Below are 22,754 nucleotides of genomic sequence, written 5' to 3' on the forward strand. Positions count from 1 at the left end.
TTGAAAGCCCAAGCATTCAGTTTACACACAGAAATTATACAATTATATACCGTTTCACAATGGCAGTGAGCACTCATTACAATCTACAAAAATCTACTTTACAGAAATTTAAAAATTCTAAATATCAAAAAGGTACAGTTGAAGAAACAGGTATAAATTTGGCAGCCAGTAATTGTGACTGGGAGGTTGCAGCTTGCATGTCTTTAAATATGGGAACTGGAAAATATTGAGAGTTTCAAGCAGTAGTTTGTGCTTTGAGCTGGTTTGAAAAAAAAAAAAACAAACCATAACACTGGCTGTCAAAGTAGCATGTTCAAAAATATTTAGTTCACTTTCAAAATGTTATACAAATCATGGTGACTTCTATGCACTCCTAAACCTCATAGTCGTTTAGCTCAGGTACGTAACTACGGTCATATATTATTAATTCTTCCAATACAGTGGTGTGATCATACCGATGCCACCTGCATACCTTAGAGTAACTTTGAGACTTCTCTACAATATTCACAATGCTCCAAGAAGCGCTCAAAAAGGCAAGTACCTGTTCGTTTCTTCCGAGATATTTTCTTACCATATTTTCAAACATTTCTTCTAGAAAAGTTTAAGCTAATGTTTTGATTACAACGTTCTCAACATAAAGCACATTTTCTCATAAATAAATGAAATCCTTTCACTCAGGCACCTCAGAAGTATACAAAAATGTTGTAATCCGAACAGTTCTCTTGGAATGTGTTTACTCTGGTGTTTTCAACAATATCAATACTTCCAGGGTTTCATATGGGCCAGATTTCATTTGTTTTGTTTTCCAGAGGCAAAACAAAGTGCCTTGAGAGGTGAACTCGGTCTTTCCCTATAGAAAAAGTATTTGCTGTATTTACCTTTTATAGAAACAGAAAAATATACCATTTCCCCCTTAGAACAGTGAGGGTACATGTAGGTGTGCATGCGTGCGTATGTGTGTGAAATGTAACACATTTTAAACACACAACATAAGGTTTCATAGTGTGTGTTCAAATAAAAATCTGGAAACCAGCATGAAACCCCATATTTCACATGTCAAATGTTGAAACTGTAACCAAAATATGAAGTAACTGCTATAGCTGTCAGAAAAAGACAAGACAAAAAGCTTGCTTGCTTACATACAACTAGGTGTGGTAATCTCCAAAAAAGTTGTCAAAATTATAATTACCTTCCAGTTTAAAAACTTTTATTCTAAATAAAAAAAACTATACACAAACCACTGATTTGACCAAACGAAAGTTCAGCGGTAAGCAGGACCTGAAGGAGCTGGTATTCACAGTTCTTATCATGTACAACTCTTTCAAGGTTCAATCCATGGAGAAGTTTATTTTACAACCTGCTTCTTTTTGTAAAACTAAAGGTCCACTTTATTACATAAAATTATTTATACAGTGTAAAACCGGAGCCTTATGGAAAATACTGCATCTACGTTTATTTAAATTAGTCTTGCTCCATAGGTTCATCTGCAACTTCCGTGGCTTCATCGCTGTTTTCCATAGGGGTCTCTGATGAAGTTTCTGGAGTTTCACTAGCACAGGACCCTAACTCTTCAGTTTCACTGCAGTCAGCTCCACTACTGGCAGATCCGCTAGTTTCACCGTCATCCGAGTGCAAATCCTTCTCTGCCGGGGACTGGTCCGACTCCTCCATTTGATTGTTCTCCTCAGAGGTCTCTTCATTCACAGTTGAGGACTCAGCGTCTTTTTCTTGATCTTTTCTGTCTGGACCAACGTTTCTGGGAGACATGAAGGACTCTAGAAACGGTGAGAGTACAGCATTACTAAGGCATTTTTAAACACATCTTAATCCTGCTGCTTTCCATTCCCACCTATGCTGAGCAACGCTTCCACGATGCAGCCAACGATGGGAAAAAACGACAACCCGTGATTTTATTAGAAGATGTAAAGTATTAGCCATCTTCACCAGGATAGCCAAATTGTCCTAATATGCCATAAAACAAAGTCCCATTTTTTTATTAAATATGCAGCTTCACTTAATTAAGCTTCAGTGGACGGAGACACTGTCTAAACAAGTAACTTTTTCTTGCTTTCCCACATTCTTTCATGTGTCTTCTGAAGCTGTCTTTTGGAAATGTTGAAAACATTACTGTTTCAACTGTACATCCGTCATGATCTAGGGGAACGTTTTACAAACACATGAGTCACAAAAACTAAATATTAAAAGGAAACTTCAGAGAATACATACAAAATAGACCAGTTTCTTAACTTCCGCTATCTTTTTTAATTAGGTGCAGGGCCTGCCGCAGAATGAGGTAGTTTTCACTGTTCTAATAGGACCTGGAGAGACTGTTGCTCAGCCTCCTTGGTGAAAGAGTGTAACTTTATATCCATACTGCAGTAATTTATTATTAATAAAGACAGTCAAACGTAGATATGACCCATCCCCCTTCTAAAGAAGGCATGAGATGACACCCTAAAGCAGGGATTCCCAAATTCTCGGTGCGTCATTACCACCCTCGTGTAATTTACTGCTTGAGAAGATTAAGTACTATTTTGACATGTAGGACAAAGAAAAAAAGAAGAAAAAAAATCAGAATTGGTAAGTTATGTGACACTGAAGTATGAACAAGCAGTTCATCTTTATGCACAACTGGAGACATTCAGCAATGCCAACAGCAGGGGTCTCCGCAAAGAAAATCCCAACCCCTTGGAAAACGCATAAAGCGAAGACAATGAAGGAAATCTGTAATACCTTCCTCCTCTTCCTCTGTACAGTGCTGTCTGGCAGAAGTAGCTTCTTTTTCTTTATCCTGAGATGTAGAGGATGTTTCTGTCTCTTCCCCCGCGCCTAAAGAAACTTCACTGGAGGCAGTTTGGTTAGGTACATCTCTGGCTTCTCCTTCCTTGTCAAATTTAAGTCTCTTTACCTCATGTCCTTCTGCTTCTGCAGGATCATCTTCAGAGTGCTTATTTTTTACTGGGCTGCTCTGAGCACCTTCCGATTCAGATGCTGGTGATTCACTATAAACAACAAAAGCAGCTGCAGTTTTTACTGAAGAAAAACATTCTCTATCTTGTCATACTTTAAAAAAACAAGCAGCAGCTATTTCAAGTTCAACACTCTACAGAAGATAACAACAGAGCTCACTTCACTTACTGCATAACAAAACCTCAAAGCCATCACTCCTCCTTCATCTGATTGTCGATGAAAATGCAAAGTGATCAGGCTACTCCGGAGGGTCCGGATTACAGACAATTCCTACTGTCAGAATCAGTGGCAAACACTTATGAAATGTCATTATCTGACACCAACAGGGTAACTGTGAATCTCTGCACTCTATTATTCACTCTTCTGTTTTACTATAAATCTCATACACTTACGAGATGTGCTACAGCAACTGTGGAAACCTGAGCTAACGGTCATCTGGACAGCCCGAACAGCGGTTAAGTACACATGAAATCCTGCTGCAGATATTCATATGTTAAGACTTAATTATGGACACCTTAGATGGCCATTCTTTTTTAAAATATTTTTAAAATGTAGATGAAAAACCCTGATAATAATAAAAACTCAAAATACATTACTCCACACAAACCTGTTTCTCTTATCTTCTGTTTGCTGCAAGCTTGATTCTTTATGTTCCGTGCTGTCTGGCAAACCGTTTGTTGTCATAGGAGCTGACAAAGAAACCTTCGGTCGATTTACTGGTCTGGGAGTTCCAGGACCATTTACATTAGACCTTTAAAAATAGTAATAAAAAAGTTAAGACATCCTTTTAGTAAAGTAATTTGTTCCTAATAGGCAGAAAGCAGCTATAACCTTGTTTTAAAAGAACACCAAAACAAAACAAAAAAATCAGATACTTTGCTGTTTTCTGTTGAATAAAAAAATTCCTTGCCTACAACACATAAAACATCATAAAAATTTTAAAATAACAAAAAGCCCTCCCTCCTTCCCCCAGTATTCAATGTCACACCCCATTTTTGAGGCTACCTATTTGGGATCAGAACAGGTAACGATAAGGGACCTGAACCAGCTATTTCCTGAACTACCTTGCTTTTATCCAGGAAAAGGTAACTCCCGAAACGGAACTGACCTGTCAGAGTACCCTGGTGAATTTCCTGGGAACATAACACCATTCATCCGATTTAAGCTATTGGAATTACTTTTCCTAATAAAAAAGAAAAAAGAATTAGAAAGTTATGCATAAAGGAACGTTAAATTACTTTAAGCTTGTTCGCACAGAATTGCACCCCCCCTCTCCCGCCCCAACTTAAATAGCCCCCCACTGTCAGCCCTCATGGGGTTCTCTACCTGGGAAAACAGGCTAGGATATGAATTTACAGCACAGCTGTCATCGAGGGGCATCCACTTTTTCCACCACCAGCTATGGTATAAAATAACAGCTTCGTGTTCAGGGATAATACTGACCTGTGCCATATATGCAACTACAAAGCTGTTTGTTCACTTCCAAATTCCTACACCTAACACTTGCAGACCACTATCACTACTGTTGACTTAACTACTGATAACAAGAACCAAACTCTGTGTCTGTCTTTTCGACACAGCTACCACCAGCAAGAGAAATATTAGACACGCATGCACACATTCTCCCCTCAAGCTTAAAGTTTCAAGAAAAAGATGATGATACTCACTCTGAAGATGGATATACACAGCTGACAACCATGACATTCTGTAATACACAAACAGCATATGAAGAGTTCAGAAACAGAAACTTCAGCTCCTTACAACACCGCAAAACTTAGAGGGTTACAGGGTTTTGGTCCTAGCTGTTGAAGTGTCTCTACAGAAAATTAGGTTGAAAGCTACCAACAGATGACAGATATGTAAAAAGCATCTCTGCTCTCTCTCTGCAAGGTCAGGCCATAATTACACTAAAAGCCAGTATTGTCGTAACTGGGTTACCATCAAAGCGAGAGCAGCACATTGAACCTCAGGCCCAAGTGTCTGTAATCTGGAAAGCAAAGTATTCTGAAATGCTGGAAAACTTCCAAATTGCTGGAGAAGTGCTCTATTCGTACGTGGGTCCTGCATTCCAAAGTGTGCAAGCACTATTAGCTATTTTTGGCACAGCCACATTTCGAATGTTACACTGCTTTGGCCCTGTACAAAGGGCAGAAATAACGATTAATTCGGTATGTTTTGCTTAGCCACCTCTCCCTCTTGAATGGCACTGCAAACTAAATAAATTTTAACATCCAGAAACCTAGCTTAAAAATTAGGGAAGTTTCTCTCTTCAAATCAATACTTAAATTATACAGAGGGGCTTTTTCCACGATGAACTTTAATGAGGGTTCTCCATAAAACCTGAGGTCTCGTTTCACAGATCTTGTCGTTAGCTAAGAAACTGCTTTGTGAAATCCCTGTCTCATCATTTATTCCTCACCATCTCCTTCCTATCTTAAGTTGCAAGAATACACCTGACTGTATCCACCGCAACCGTGAAAACAACTCCACTTAAAAGTTAACCCTTCTTCAATAGAGTAGTTTAAGTAGGAACCTCAAGCTAATTTTGCCATCAAGAAAATCACACGTGGGACTGCATCCTGAAAGGCTGTTACCTACTTTGGAAAGATCCCACATTATGACATAAGCTATAAAATATCATTAAACGACATCGGTACACTTTTATGAAGGCACAGTCCTCTACATGAGAGGATTTAAATAGTGGAACAAGACACTGGAGGGAGGGGCCTCCCTTCACCTACTGGATCTAATCGGAACCCAAATATAGAAGGAAATGCCTAATCAAAATATTCACAGTATTTCAGTTGATTATTTCTAGCTAAGACTCACTATAAAAAGGGACATTACACCCTCCACAAACTACAGTTTGAGTACCACACAGTAACTAGGAAACAGTTACAGCCCTAAGATTTATTTTTTATGTATTCAATCAGTTATTTTAAAACTGCTTCTTGATGTTAAAAGGTACAAACTCAAACGCTTAAGAGAAGCTACTAGCTATACTATGGCTATGAGCTGTAATGAAACCAATGGAACTCTGGGAGTAATTCAGAAGTTACTTATGTGGTAGTCGTGAGTGTTTAGCCGTGTTCTCTCTCAAAAAAATACATACCTTTTCCACACCTCTTAGAAATTTGTCTGTTCCTGTGTAATTCCTCCTAGGATCTGTCAGCAACTCACAGAGTCGCTGAATAGTGAAGGGGATGCTGCAATGAAATAAATTTATAACAGTTTAATTTTATTTTAATGAATGTCACTGCTTGGAAGCAACAATGTTCTTGCTTTTCCCTCCCCTTACTGTGAAGGCAGAAAGCAAACAGTACTAAAATTTGTTATCATTAGCAATACAGGGTAGTAACTCAAGGCCCTCTTTGTCCCCATCTCATACAGTGAGGTAACAAAACACTGTCTTTTGTGCTCACCACCACAAAACTCTTAAGCAGAATCCTAAATACATCATCCCACAAAACTCAAACAATTTATTAAAAAAATGAAATCAGATCATCAACAGTAAAATAGTTCAAGACTGTATTTTATTATTCAAATCTATAAAACAGAAATAGTAAGTGATTCAAAACAAATTTGAGTCATATACACTAGAGCTAAAAAATTCTCAACTTGTAGTTTATTTCATGTTTTACAAAATACATTTACAGGAACAGCATTAAATGTTGGGATTAGCAGAACCATTATACTTTAGCTGTTACAAATACTCTATTTCGCCACAACTGGACAGTATAATTCTCTACCAAAGAACAGCTCAGTAAAAATAATTAAACTCAGATGAAGATACATAAATCCATAAGCATCACATTCACACATTCTGTTTTCTGACAATTCTGCACTCAATTTCATCCCTACTTAAATAAGAAACCGACCTTTCAGACCAGCAATACTTTACATACATTTACCAGTTACCTGAGACGACATACACTTTCACTGCAAATTCAGTGTCACATTTTAACAAACTTCTGTGACTTTTGACAAAATAGTAAAATACTTTAAGTTATTTCAATAAAAAAATAAAGAATCGTGAATTTTACAGTTAACTATTTAAAGTTCAAGCCATAAACATTTCAAAAATTCATCTAAGAAGAATATTTGATACAATATTTAAGAACCATTTCTTGATTGGGAATACGACCGATACACCAAATCCAGAGCAGTTATCAATACAGATTTACATACATGTGTGTACAGATATCCCTATACTGTAATTTTTTAAAAAATTCAACTTTTATTATTTTCTGAGGACCTCAGTACAGAGAATCTTAAGCCTATTTCATTAGCTAACAGAGTATGCATCTCCAGCTTAGTTCAGTGGCTAAAGAGCCACATCTTAAAGACGCACACATCCACCACCAGTTCAGTGCAAACAGGTCAGCATACCTACGACTCATCAGACTACATGACACTTTAACTAAAAGCAAGCAGGAATCAGAAAGAGAGTGACCATGTATCAACAGTTTAAAGATGTTTTTCAGAGCTGTCTGTGTTATCATGTTACAGAGGAAGTTCTAATCCTCAACTGGAGAACAGTAAGGAGGCAAGCTACAGTGCAACCCCCCTTAGCTCTAGTTCCAACACAGCTACCTGAAAACACACAGGTTTATCACATCTACCCTGCTAGTTATTGCCTTCCCTTGCTACTCACCCTGAACTACACCATACCAACTTATCTTTACTGGACTTCTAGGAATAGAAAGATGGTGAAGTTAATCTCCATACATCAGCTGCAGAGAGTTAGAATACAGCTGATGAAGCATTAAATATATTAAATACTTGCAAAAAAGTAATGCTATGAGACAACACTATGTCTAAAACATTTGTTTTGACATGTTATTGCTTAAAATAAGTAAAATAGCAGAAACTGGGTGTTCTGGCACACAAGCAAAATACATCTCACCTCCCTGTTTTGACCCAGAACTCTCTCCTCCCTCATCCCCACAGGTTGGCAAGTACAAACCAGGAACAAATGTTCCCTTTAATTCAGTTTATTACCTTGTCGTGGCTCTTACGCTTGACAATGGCTCTGTCATTAATTTCCCTAAAGCTTCCTTAGTAGCAATCAAATAGTGCTGCTGTTCAGCAACTTTTGGTCAACACTAATCTTTCTGACACCTAAATTCTTCACGACATTCAGCTTCTGTGTAGTGCCCTCTTTTAACGAAATCCCCACCTCTAACTCAGTCACAAACAATTTACTTGATCTGTTAACTTTTCCACATAGGTACAGCACTAATTGCATCTATTGGTTCTCACTGATGGCCATTTTGGTTTTGGGTTGAAAAGCCCGTAATTAAAAAGACTTTCTAATTTCTTAAATAGAATAGACTGTCCATTCAAAAATCAATTTATTTCACAGAAACAAAAATACACAGAGTTTTACATTATTTTTCATCAGCCAAATCCGCAAGACATCCTGGAGGATCATTGCCTGGCTGATTTGTATTTAGCTGTACCTAACTGGACACCTCAAGTATTAAGGCATGAAGTATTTTGTGAACCTCCACACAGTTCTGACTACTTGCGGAATACGCATACTCAAGAAAGTACGCAGCCTACAACTAACTGCAGAAGTAAAAGTTGCCTGCCGATTTTACTCTCGGCTATAAAAGGTTTAAGGAAAAGCCAAAACCAGATCTCTCCCTCCAAAATTTTCCATAGTAAACTGAACTTCGTTTACTGAGCAGCAGATGGCACCACGCGTCGCACTATCACCTCCCGTCCATGTAATTTGTTCAACATTTCAAATGGTTTTAGCTGGGAAAACCCTAAGTTAACTTCACCTCGTGAATTCTTTTTTGTAAAACTGTTATTTTAAAATAGTTTAACGACATGATTTTGAAACAGAAGTAATTGAAATTGGTGTAAATCTATACATGAACACCAAAGTTCACGAGCAGTATGAAAACTGATCTTACACGCTTAGAACTTTAATTAGTTCAGTGCATGAACAGCCCTGATCTGCCTTCTTAAAGTAACCACTTAGAACGCCATACGAAAACACTCAAAACTGCACTTCCTAGCGCTACAGTTCAGAACGAACTACACACCAAAAATTCATCGTATGGACAGGATTCAAGAGGTATTTAGGGAAACTACTTAACCATAGTAAATTGTAGCCAAAAATAGACATGTATGAGAATTTTTTATTATGTCTATTCTATTAAAGCTGTAAAGACTCCTCTGTCATCTGAGATCCCCAGTAGCTTATCTTGGAACTTTCTGCTTCACTAGCAAAGGATAAAGAAAATGGCAAGTCTTAAGAACTTCCTACTCCAAAGCAATTCTAAAGTATAGCATGAGAATCTGGCTCTGTAAGCATATTACACAATGTCAAGCAGGATACAGTTAGGTCAGAACAGCCACTCTGAGCTTTCTTCAAAAGACGTTTCATCTAGAAAGACCCCAAAACAGGGGTCATTCTTAATTCGTTACTACTTTTGACTTTAAAAAGTTTAAAAAATTGAGCTAGATTTAATGAACTCTTTCCCTCACTCTTTTAAACAAACATCAACAAACACATCCTAATAATAAGGTCACATCAAGTAGCTTCCTTCTCCACTACGGTACTCCGAAATGACATCCACAGCTCTAAGCAAAAAGCCTGAACATACCCAGTCGCACAAACCAACACCTGCTTTTTGGACACATGTCCATGTGATTCAGCTTCCACAATCACCTCCTCACTGTAGGAGTTGTAGGATTTAGTAAATGAGCTATTCTACAAGCCTAGATTCTGAAACATCCCGATGCAGTATTTTCTGTAAGGTAACTAATGTACGCAGCTTGCTTCCTCAAAGACTGGGTGGTTCACTCCAGAGTATGAGGAAGTGGAGCACTGTCACGCGTTACAGCAATAGATCAAAGTAGTACGGCCACAGAGTAAGCACCAGACTTGGTCACTCGGAGGTTTGTTTAGTACACTTTGGAACAACGCAAGATAACAGCAGCCCATTCATTAGCCGTCTCCATGTGAGAACATTACAAATTTTGTGGGCAGTGAAGCATTACCAAAAGCTGGGGGAGGTGGGAGAGAGGCAGACTCGGGCATAAAGGATAGGTTTGTTTTTAAATTCCTTCAGTGAAGCAGCCCAGTATAAATATCGGGTAGCTGAGAACAAGCTGAATTTCACATTCTTAGAAATATCTTACACAAGAGCAATTTGACCGGGTAGCGGGTGGAGATGAGATCCGACTTGTAAGAGACACTTCAATTACAAATAAATTAAGTAGTATCGAATAATGACAGTAAAAATTATTAACCTAGCATCAAAATATGATATTAAGGACACAGTAGTCATACCTCCAAACCTGAAATCTCAGGGTAACAGGGAGGCAAGCTTTGTAGTATGCCCATTTACTGCCAAGCTGAGAAAAACGCTGCAAAAGTCTCTCTTAAGCAAGCATTGAGACCCACAAGCAGGATGACTCAGTTTATGGTATGTAACCCAGTTTAGAAACAAGAAAAATACTACACAAGCAATTAAAAAGATACACCATATAAAGGACAAAAAAACAAAAATTAGGAGCTTTATTTTAAAGGAAACAAAACTTCCATAATTACAAAACCAGCCAAGGGTATACACTTTAATCTAAGATACTGTCAGCAACAGACTGAACACTGCGAGTCTCTCAATCAGTAAGTATCAGTTGATCTATAAATCTGAATCTGGCAGTTTAACAACTCAAAACAAGGTACGCCTCATCTCCTGGTCGCACCATGTTTATCACAGCTTTACTTCTTCAACAGCTACTGAACTGCCACCAAGCAGTTAAGAACTGAAGACCAAAAGACTTCTTTCAATTAATTTGAAAATACATTGAAAGAAATCCGACTTTACTATCTATTTTGCCTGTTAAGTAAACATAGTAATACCATGCTTCATTGAAGGGTACTATGTGAAAACTAATTACATATTGAAAAAACTGAAGTGACTGACATGTCACACATTATTATTCTTGTCATTGAAAATTATGATAAAGTGAAAGTTCTGAAACTACTGTAATATATTTCCTTTGTATTTGCTTCTGCTCATCTATTTGAGGAGTCAAAATGAACAGCCAAAGACAGACAGTACAAACTACTAAGTTAAAAACTGGGAAATCTGATTTTAGAAAACAAATGGCACATACCCATTAAATCCAGTGACAATTTTCAGGATTCTTTCTTTCATCTCTTCAAAGGGAATATATTCCACATTTGGATTAGGGGGCCCTCTTGGTTCAGGAGCTGAGGTTCTGAAATCATCCATTACTTTCTCCAGTTTGAAAATAAAATAGCCTTTAAACTGAGACCACTGAACCCTGCATAAAACACAAGAATTAAGACATATGTAAGTCAGCCCTAAAACCACGGAAAAACAGCGTAACTTTATGTTTGCAAAACAACATTCATGCTGGTATGCCAGTCCTAAGATAAATGAGGCAAGTCATGCAGTATTATTTTTCTTCCTGAATGCATATTTTTCTTCACGAAAGCATGACAACTATTTAAATAATTAGAGTAGAACAATATTGCACAAGTCAACTGCCATTAACAACAGGGCAAGCCATTTCCTTAAAGAACCAATATCCACTTATAATTCAAACCTAAATGTGAAATATGCATGCTTTCTATACAATTTACCAGTGAGCCTACACCCTGCCTACAGTCTTCACTGAGCTCACGGGGGAGAGGTGTGGGATAAAAAAGAATACAAGTGTTTCAAGCCTGGAGACCAAGAAGCAATTTTACAGGCATTATCTGCTTCCATTACAAAAATCTTACCGTAGGCCTTTTGTAACTAACTGCTCAGTAACCATGCACCTTAAAAGCATTTATTAGTACCTCTTTTTCTCAGAAAAGCAAATATATTTTGTATCACGATTAGCACTTGCTGATGAGTGTTTGAGCAAAACAACTTCAACTCCTGAAAAATATTCCCACAACAGTAAGTAATCTATTAAGATCTCTCCAAATTACCTTCTGCCTTACAAATCAAAGATTTATCATTTATAGAATTCTCTATAGCGAAATTTTCAAGAAAACAGGTCTCCCACACTGCATACAATGGACAAGGTGAGAAACTGCTGAGAAAGCCCTTCTACACCAACCGCCCCACACACCAGACTCAGAAGAAATTCTGGGCCTCCTCTGGCTAGTGCCTTTCTTAGCAGCACAGGGAGCAACATGAAAGCAACTGATTCAGTTCAGTTACTATCAATTTTATTCTATTCACGCTGATGCAGAAGCTTACACAGCTACGTGACAGAGATGTTAGCGGAGAAAAAGAAGAAACAGGGAGAATAACAAACCAACAAAGAGAGAAAACTATCTTTGACGTTTATCTATAACATATGCAATCTGGGAATGAGCAGCCTCAAACCAAAGAAGCATAAAGTCCGAACCCCTGGACAGCCCTTCAGCTCATGCGGAAAGGAACACTGTTCAGCCGCAGGCGGTATTTCTACAGGCTCGTCAGTAGCAGTGCCAGCTTGACAGCCTTGACTATTTTCGACCCCACGTAACATCTGACCTTCTGTCGGGCTGACACAACTATCTGCTCTGGGAACTACACGTGGTGACTCCCCAGCAAAGCGACGGCATTTGTCCCCTGCGTGATATGCTCAAGCACCACTGCTACCAAATCAAAAAACCACAGGCCAGTGAAGTCGTATTGGCCTGTTTTCACCAGAAACACAGTGCCATGTTATCTTTGCCTTAATTTTCTCCTTGGTCACAAATAAATTAGGAGAAAAGGGGAAAAATCTAGCTCAGGTTTATCTACAGAGATTCAAGCACAAAACCTTAATCTCTTATCAGGAGTGGTAAGTTCGCAAGAATGGAGGGGAATCCAAAGAGGAAAGCAAACCTCCTTTTTCCTTCACAAGAACACACTAAGCACCTCACAGAGTGGAACGCAGGACTTGATGAACAATAATAAAAACAGAAACAAAAACAGAAAGAAGGAAGAAACAAGGTCCCAAAAGGGAATGGCATGGATAGCTTAAACAGCACCATTGATTCTCATGGGATTATTGCTCCAATTCGCATTATACAGCCAAAGCAGAATACTGTAATATCTACAATGTACAATATTAGGCATCAGTACTACAAATGTTAAATTAAAACGCTATCCAACTCTGCAGTGCTACCACGAGACCAAAGCTTTCATAACAAATCACAGATTTAATACATAAGCACATCACAAAACACAGACAGAAAAGACCCAGTAAATAATGCCACGCCAGAGTAGGATTACTCCCTACAGAGCATCCCAAGAGCTTTACTCGCCTCACGAAAGGGGATCCCACTACTATTCTGACCAGACTTTGTCAAACCCTTTTAGATCGTGGGTTTTTTTACAGTTTAAAACTTGAGCTGTTCTTTGTTATTTCTTGCTAAATAGTAACACTTCTCTTTCCACAGACTATTCACCCAGTGTTGTGTTGCTGAAATAAACCAACATACAAGGTCTAAAATGGCAATCTACTACCTGAAAGCAGTACCCGCCAGCTCCTCTTTACAGTGCTGAAGCTGCAGAAAACAAAGAATGTAACATTTTGCCTCCACACAGAAGTCTAGAAAACTGTCACTTGTTTTAAACTAAAGTATTTCAATTCGTATTTCTTCTGCTACAAAAAGGCCAAGAAACTGCATCTGCAATACCCTGCAAATCAAACCTTGCTGACATAAAAAGCATCTTTCATCCTGTATTTCAAAACACTTGATACATGACTGCCAACCAGGTGACACAGTCCAGCTTACCAACAGAAGCAGCGAAGTTTAAGGATAAACTTATCCTGCAAGTCAACAAGTGTGACTACGGCTAGCCAGATATAGCAACACCAGCTTTAAATCAACTAAACAAGCTGTTGCTAGAAGCGGTGTAACCACAGCAGCAGGAGCCGAGGAAAGGCTTGCTGTGTAGACATTTACTCAGTTTCTCAAGCACGTTTTTTCAACATTGCCAAATTCCCTGCTTGTGTGGCTGCGCTCCTGGCAGCGTGGAAGCTAACTGGTTAAAAGCAAGTGATATGTTCACACTGGAATCACAGATGTAACTGCAGCTTGTACCATAAACAACTGCTTCGAAGTCAAGAGGTGTGTCATGCTTCTCAAGAGTAATCTCCTAACCTCAGTGTTGTGATTTATACATTAAAACATGCTCCCACTAAGATGATGGTCTTGAAGCACTTTCAGTCTATGCAACCAGTTTCTGATGAACAGTTTTATGCCAGTACCAGTAAGTTACATGGGAACTCCAGCCACTCAACAGGAAATACTGTTTGCATCACAAAAGACTGAGACAGCTTCAGCCTGCGTAGGCAAAATTCCGTCCTGCAGTGGCAGCACAGCAGATTCCTGGAAGGCAGGAAGAAGGAGGGAGATTTCTGGAGGCTACAACGCAGGTCACTTGTTTCTTTTAGGCCCGACTTCTAGCATTATCCCAGCATGAAGGATCTCCAACTTCTGCACACCATCCTTCAGTTACCTCCTTCCTGCCTTTCCTACCAACTCAGGAAGCAGCAGCCTCTCTTCCCTTCTTTCTTACCTCATCTACTTACCGTTCCCTGCCTGCCAGGTTGCTAGCAAGCGGGCAGAACTACACACTGTTCCTACAGGAGGAAGAAATACTTCAAAAGCAAGGGTGAGCAGCTCTGGAAAGCAGGTTTCTGCTCCTGCTTTCACCCAGAACTGCAACTGCTTCCTTCTCCCTCGAAGCCAGTCCCTTTGTCAGCAACGGCAGCCCCTACACCATGTTATCAGACACTGGCAGTCTGCCGCCTCAACAGCGGTGTACTGTGCCTCGAGTTTAAGCTAACTGAGCAAGGCCTCAGAAAAGAAACATAACACACAAGGTGGATTAATAAAGGATTTATAGAAAGGAATCTTAGTTCAAGCAACCCTAATTACGTGTATTTGTTAAATAAACTTACCTACACTTGTGACAATGTACTGCAATTTGAACATTATTTTTGAACTGTTTATAAAAGATTACACTCAAATCGATCCACAAAACTGTAACTGGCTGCACATCTGAAAAAAGCATATATTAAAATAATGAACTCACTTCTGACACACACATAAAAAACAATTTCTGCAGGGACAGTAAGTATTTTCTTAATTTCCATTTACTTCAGTAGAAGTGATCAGAAGTCAGTTTCAAAAGAGGGAAGTTAACTTTCCTGTTTTACCAGTCTATGGAAATGACACACAGAAGTCAGTATCAGCTAGTTTAAACTCTTGAAACTCACTTGCATCTCATCCATAGACAAAACTATTTAGTTCATAAACGACAGGCAGAACTGTTCAGCCAATACAACACAAAAATTAAGATTAAAAGTGGCATATCCTCCTAATTAGCAAAGCAATCTATATCTACACCTCTAGAAATTTTAAGTTACCAGCATACACTGAAAGATTGGTCACTTAGAAAGCCAGACAGTAGCAGTGAGAAGAGATAAACAAATAGTGAGCATCTGTTTTCAAGAAATGAAAAATCTTCCGCATGTATCACAAGCTACCTGAAAACAACTCTAGCATTAGGATGCCAGATCTCTGTTTTAGGTGCTTTGCTACAAAATGGGAGACACTGAAAATGAGCAAAGTTTGGTCAATATCTTCTGTAGTTAGATCAAGGGCCAAATAGAAGTGAAAGAAAATTCCCACACAGCTTTATGTACAACCTCATTAAGTTTTATACACTGGGAAATAACTGACAAACGCTTTAAGATCTATAAAGAAAACAAATTGAAGAAATTCCATGGAGAAAATACTATTCATGCTTTCTTGTGAGCAGGCTTGCTTATAAATGCCTGCTCTTCCCACTCAGCATGGTGCATAATCAGCCTTTTCTAAATGCACACTCATGTCTTCTAAATCATGCTTCTCCTGTCCACCACCCTAACGTCTGAATTTGTACCAGCAACTTTGAGAGCTCTTTTATAGTCAAAGAAAAAAAAACCCTGTGAACATTGTATGATCTGCAAAAGTATCTTCAGAAACAACAGTTGATCCTAAAATGTTTTGTTTCAGTATACTTTCATTCTAGAGAATGACAATTTGAAACTATACACATTTTATGCATGTCTAAAGCACTACAGTATCTGGGTCATCCTGTGTAAACACACCAATACAAAGACAGCTCCCCGAGGCTAACGAGCCTGTAGTTTCAGATACTCCAAATCATTGTAAACTAGCATTTTTTCTTAAATAGAGAGGCCTCCGCTTCCCTCACACCAGCTCCTGCATCATCCTTCCGTTACATCAACGTAAAGATTTTTGCTCTGACACACAGAAAATTAGAGGAAGAAACTGTTTTTATGAAAAAAGCACCTAGCAAGGAAAAAAAAGTCACCAGAAGCAGTAATGAATGGCTGAAAAGAAGCAACCACAGCATGCTTCCAGAACTACAGCTCGTATAGATACACAGATCATAGCAGAACCACACATCTCAAATTCTCCCAGGACTGATGTAAATGCTGGTAGTTTAACTCAACAATTTACAATTTTTTAAAAAACCACACCTTTAATAGTCAAGCGACAGATGAAAGCACAGAAGCTAAGAATCCAACAGTTCAGTCTTTGTACATTACCTAAATACATGATACTACGTCCTCAATTTAATACATGCTAATAACTGTGCTTGAAGGTATGAAAAGATGTTTAACACCATAGTATTGTACCAGAATGCAGTCCCTGACCTTGCAATTTAAGTAAAAATTAGAAACATAACTGAGAAAAATGGATGGAAGAGACTTCAGTGTTTGAAAATACTCAGTTGTGTTTTACAGAAAACTAAACAGGAAAGCAAACAGCATCTGACTGAACAGCCAGTAATACGAGAAGCATACGCAAGTTTTGAGAATATTTACATCTAATTAGAGAGGCATCACGAGAAAAGGCTAAAAAAGGGTGGGGCAAGACATGTGAGACATGAAATGAGCAAGCAAAGGATAAATAAAATGACAGGCTACACAGAAAAACCACCAATAAACAAAAATCTAAAAATAAAATCCCACATACAAACACACAAAACCCCAGGACGGGGTCAGAATTACTAAGTGAAGACCAGAAAGTTAAGCCCTATGAAGAAAAACACAAAGGAGCGTAAGGAAATTCTACAGTCAGAACAGTATTACAACAACATACTACTTCACTGAAAGTTGATGAGGCAGCAAAACCATCTCCATTGCACAGGGAAGGAAGAATTTAAAAAAAGATTTAGACAAAGAACATAACCTAACATATTACCAGAGCGGAAACAAGGAAGAACACAATCCTAAATAACTGTTCTCTAATAAAAGGAAACTATTTCACACCTGTACTTCAACTACATGGTTTTCTGTTGGAACTAATTCATTACTAGAGATCAACCAAAGTTTGCTAAACAACATCAACCAAGTTTAGAAATCCACCAACTCTATTTGATAAACACCACTCTTAAACAAGAGACAGAGGTCACCTTAGAAAGCAGCTGAAGTAATCTGATGCTATACTTTGATTTAAAAGAATTACTAGCACCAAGTTGCTTACAAGGTTCGATTGCTTCTCTGCTAACATGATTTGCACAGCATTCATCTTTCTAAACATGCTTATCGAAAACAAAATTACATTTTACATGGAAATAATCTAATCCAATCACTCCCAGAGTGCAAAAGACCTCCCTCCATTCCCTTATCTCCTGCTTACTCAAAATGTTTGCACTGACGAAACCAAGAAAGCGGTTTTCTCCCTCACGGCACTTGTTATTATGAAAGAGGAGAATGCTCTGTCAATAGCTTGCACTATCAAGATGTTTTTTGTACATCAGAGAATTAACTGGTATTTTCTTCCGACTACTGGACAAGTTTTTATACTTGATTATTTTGCCGCTTGGTATCTTTACTTTGGGAGACTTGAAATCTCAACAAAAAGATCAAAAAGCCAGAAACGTTTAACAAAGTTGTTTGGGCAAGATTTGACAAACATTAAAAACCAAGCAACAGAAGCAACAGTGAAAGGCAACTCAAGAATCTGAAACAGAGAGGAAAGTCTTGCAGTCTGGAGAATCACAGACAAACCTTAGCTTTCAGAGAGCTACAACAAGGAGAGGAGACAAAGTCGTAATTGCAGTATCCCTACCTCCTTCATCCAAACACCGTGCCTTCCCTACTATTTTTAAGAAAAATGAACCATGTTGAACAAGCAATACAGTTCTTCCCTGTGTGTTCCTTGTTGTGGAAAGCTCTGCTACAACACAGTGATCCCCAACATCACCACATGACTTGGACATTAAGCGTAGATTGGACTGCAAGTCTCCACAAGCGCAGACGCCAGCTAGGGGAAGTTATCTATCTCCCTTTTTAGCAACTGTATTAAAATATCAGATGTAACACTAAGGTAGTATGTACGGCTTACACACTTCAGACAAACTCTACAAGATTTTAAGTTTCAGACTTCAATAAGACCCATGGAAGGTAAACAGGACAAAACCTAAAATTAACTGAAGAACAGGAAGAAGAATTCAGAGTGCCTGAAATAAGGCTACCTCCTGAAATGAAGGTACTGCCATTATTCCATAAATCTTTCTGGAACTGCTTCACAGATTACAGGCTTAATTAAGAAAAACATTATACTGAAGGGATGTTAAGCTTCTAGAGACCTAGCTATGTACTTAAAACATTAAGAGTCCCAGGAGTCCTGGTGGGATGTCTGTGTTCAGATTTCACAATGTTTAAGTTCATTACAAAATTACTTGGTTTAAATGTTAAGAAGATGCCATCTGTTTTGGAGAGATGCTATATACCACAAAAACCATAAAATAAAAAGGAAGCCAAAGAAGATCTACTATCGATTCTGTTCATTGAACAGGTCATAAAGGAAACGTCAGAACTTAGCAAAAGAAGGGAGCACTTCCCTCTGCACCCTTCTCTTACTATTAGCTCTCCGACAGGCAGAATTAAAAAAAGTACAAAATAGTATGTTAAGGATGAAAACATTTCATGTTCAGCTAAACTGATTGGAAGGCAAAGTCCTCAGAACACAGAAGTAAAGAACCAGAGGACAATCCCAGAGGGATTCATTTAACACGTAACAAGATATATAAACCACTTACGTTAGCCACCCCCCTTCCCCTGCCCGCCATTATTGCTGACTGAAATTACACGCCCACAGAGACTTGCTAGTAGGAAACACGTGTTTTTAAGTGAAATAACTTCCCAACTTTAATAACTATTTCTTCTCTTTCATGCCTTGCTCCAGAGCTCATAGAAGATGAAGATACACTCTAAGACACAGTAATTTCCCCAGGCTGTCAGAGACAAAATTAAAGTTTCATCCAAAACAAGTTAATTCCTTTTCTGTTCTGGTCTATCAACAGGATCTCCAACACTATCTGAAAAGTCAAAAAGGCACAGAAAATCAAGAGCAACCATCAATCACATATCCAATTCAAACTCCAGTGCAAGGTAGCAAACTTTGCAGTGTGCTCTTCCAAAGCCTCGATGCAAGGTGTATCCAAACAGGAATATCCTGGGCTAGCTGGAATATGCCACTTAAACTACGGGCCCACCTCTGCCACCAGAGAACTTATCCCCAGGAACGAGAAGCCTGAACGCAGGAACAGGCCGCACCTGGGAGTCAGAGCGGGAAGCCTGCCCAGGACAGACAGTCCCAGTCCCTGCCAGCAGCTCAGCAACCAGAGCATACTCCAAAGAGGTCCTCTCCTGCCAAGAGGTCCTCTCCAGCGGAGTCAGCAGCTACAGCCGTGCAGAGGGACTGACAGACTGCACGCCTCTGGGGGAAGCGGGACTGAGACCACGCTCTTCCTCTGCTCACCTCCTTCCTCAGTTATCTCTGCTCTTTGGGATGGAAATTCAGTAGATAAAAATAATAAATAGAGGGAGGAGGCTCTGTTTTAATCTTTACCTTACTTAGCACACCCTAATTTCAGATATATTGACTGGGTATGAACAAGGACACCTGGAACTTCAGTTACACAGAAGGGGGTGCACAAACTAAAAATCTTGTTAAGAACTGCCTGCAAGATACAACCCCCAGCATTTTCATACAGGAAAAAAAAGCCTGTTGCCATTTGACATTCCAGTTTTTGTACAGGAATTACTATTTCACTATTTATTATATAAATAATGAAGATTGCTTCTTAACGAGGAGCGCTCAATGGTAGAGAAATGGCTTTCAATTTCTTCAGAAATCACCTCTTCTGGGGTAGAAAGCTGGCAATACCAAACTCCCATTAACAGGGATTTATTACAGCGCAGAGAGGGAGGCCACTGCCCCACCACGTACTTAACTTTATACCTTCTCTACGCAGACAGGGACAAGCCTGCTCTGCTGCTCCCACACATTCCTGTGATCCCACACACAGGGAGGTGAAGCAGATCTCTAACCTAACCACCAACTTTATGCTACAGATAAGGAAGAGTAAGAATGCGTGATGTGACTAGTAGAGAGCAGAGCCATTCGTTTAAGCAGCTGCCCTCCTGTACCAGATAAAAGGATGTACCTTACTTAATTCCCCTCTTGCTTCAAATATCCATTGAATTTTTATTTTTTTCCTACTTCCTGTGCTTTATTTTAATACTATTTTGATGCAATTCATTTTAGTGTCATTATTTTGCACACTGTTGCTATTTTTACCATCCACACAGCGCAGATTAACACGGGAAATTCCAGACGACGACAACAGATTTACACAGTGAAATCCCCCGTGCATCAGTGCAGACTAGCTTCTTAAATGCTTCTGGCAAGCAGACAAACCCTTCAACCTAACATTAAATTAGAATCATAAGCAAGTGCTAGATTCTTCATCGGTGTTTCTGAATGAGCAATAAATTTTAAACGTTAGATACAGCGCAGTGAATTTACTGGAACACTGTGCTGTGAACGGTATACTCCTGTCAGGAAAACACACTAGCAAGCACTCTTCCTGGGGGACTATCCCATTCACTTTCATATGGTAACTCACGAAAAATTAAAATGCTCTCACATTTTATCTTCAGTAGAACGTGACCTCATGTTACCTTTCACTTTAATTAAAAATATATCGAAGAGCTCAGAAGAGGAAAAACTGGTATTTCCCCACAAGCACAGAAGGTATTTTTCCATTTTCGCACACTGATTGACGTCAGCCTAAATTAAGTCTTTGCTCTCCTTCTGAGCATGTCAAGCTCACTCCAGGACCACGGAAACTGGAATATATTAGCACTGCCTCTACTTCGGTAGTATGAGTGTTCACCTCTACTACTTGCAAATTACTACTCCTATTGCCAGGAACAACAAAGATTAAGACTTTGTTATGGAAGCAGACAGCTGATGAAGATATTAAAGCAGTGTCTGTAATCATCAAGGGACTAATTCTGATCTCTTCTGATAAATATTTAGCTGACTTCAACAGAATACAGCTGCTCCACAGAACAGAAAAAAACCTGAACTAGGACTCCACTTTTCAAGAAAATACATTTCTTAATATAGTTATTTAAAAACAAACTTAAGTACTTTTCATCTTCTTTTAAAGGCAAAAACTGACCACAAAACAAAAAAGTAGAACATTACAACAGACTCTTCATTCAAGAATTAAACTCCTTATTCCAGAGCGGAAAGCAATACGCACAAACTAACTCCAAGCCTTCAAAACTTCCACAAACCACCGGCAGTAGTTTATCTATAAAGACAAAAGTAAAAGTAGATGGTATTTTCACTAAATTTCCCTCTTCCACTTGAAAAGGTACTTCAAGTTACAGCTGGGTGATAAGAATAAACTGGTGTACTTACTGAACTCTTCCACTGTGCTTCTGCACTGTGTACCAATATGTAAATTCTTACGTTACTCTGATTTCTTATTCCTCATGTAATTTCATTCATGCACCTATTCAAATAACAATTCTCATAAATATGAAATTTTGTTGCAGGCAGAATGATCACCCTGGATATTCACTTTCCTATAAAGTGCGCATCAACTACAAAGCTCTCCAGGTCTTACAACCTTACAACAGACTTTTGGAGAAGCATCACACACCAGCTAACTCCCCCACCTGAGCGATATCAACTACAGCTCACCTTTATTTACAATTTTGATACCTTTTTTTCCCCCCTATTATGCATAAAAATCACTAGTTCACAGAATCACACTAGACTTATGCCACAATGGATGCAGACCTAGTAGCTTCCTGCTGTCACACATTTTACAGGACACTTCACCCCAACAGATTTTTATTTCTTTAGTTCTGGATGATTTTTTTTACTAATACTCCGTGTAATTATTACATTTACCTTTGTAAAAAATTTCGTTAGTACCCTTTGTTCTAGATTATCTTAAAATCATTTGAGTTTTGTGTACTTATTAATCTGATTGATGAACTTCTAAATAATAAATAAATTAGATAAATAATTTCCTGCACAACTTAATTATAAAACACAGAATTGCTCAGGAACAGTAATCACTGTGTACCTTAACTGCTTTCTCAGCCAACATCTGCCTAATTTCTGTAGAATGTATCGTTAAGATGGACCAGATCACTACATATTTCTGCAACACTTAATGTAAAACTTTGATCCAGTTATTACTACAACAAACTATACTAGGAATAATTATTTCAGAGAGGCATGATTTCAGTGGCCATATTTTTGAAATTTCATTTTAATCTTTAAACTTCAACAAAAGGACATTCACATCAACCTTAGAATTGTAAACAATTCCACTTCAGCAACTAGCACAAGAAGTTCAGGAGGGGGGGAAGGTATGTGCCTTCTCTCACAAGTTACAATTACACAAGCCCTAAGAAACATTTATACG

General features: G+C 38.6%; 1 protein-coding gene across 2 annotated transcripts in view; it reads right to left on the reverse strand.

The window, feature by feature from the left end:
• Positions 1-263: 263 nt before the first annotated feature.
• Positions 264-22,754, reverse strand: part of PPP4R2 (protein phosphatase 4 regulatory subunit 2) — a 31,865-nt gene continuing 9,374 nt past the window's right edge. For both annotated transcript variants that reach the window (XM_075432568.1, XM_075432569.1), the window contains 7 exons: positions 11,110-11,280; positions 6,083-6,176; positions 4,638-4,675; positions 4,079-4,153; positions 3,578-3,721; positions 2,734-3,002; positions 264-1,775 (listed from right to left, as the gene is read on the reverse strand). In XM_075432568.1, the coding sequence (XP_075288683.1) occupies positions 1,462-1,775; positions 2,734-3,002; positions 3,578-3,721; positions 4,079-4,153; positions 4,638-4,675; positions 6,083-6,176; positions 11,110-11,280 (1,105 nt within the window). In that variant the 3' untranslated portion in view covers positions 264-1,461. The remainder of the gene's footprint in view (positions 1,776-2,733; positions 3,003-3,577; positions 3,722-4,078; positions 4,154-4,637; positions 4,676-6,082; positions 6,177-11,109; positions 11,281-22,754) is intronic.

Source organism: Opisthocomus hoazin, chromosome 11, assembly GCF_030867145.1.
Source record: "Opisthocomus hoazin isolate bOpiHoa1 chromosome 11, bOpiHoa1.hap1, whole genome shotgun sequence".
NCBI lineage: Eukaryota > Metazoa > Chordata > Aves > Opisthocomiformes > Opisthocomidae > Opisthocomus > Opisthocomus hoazin.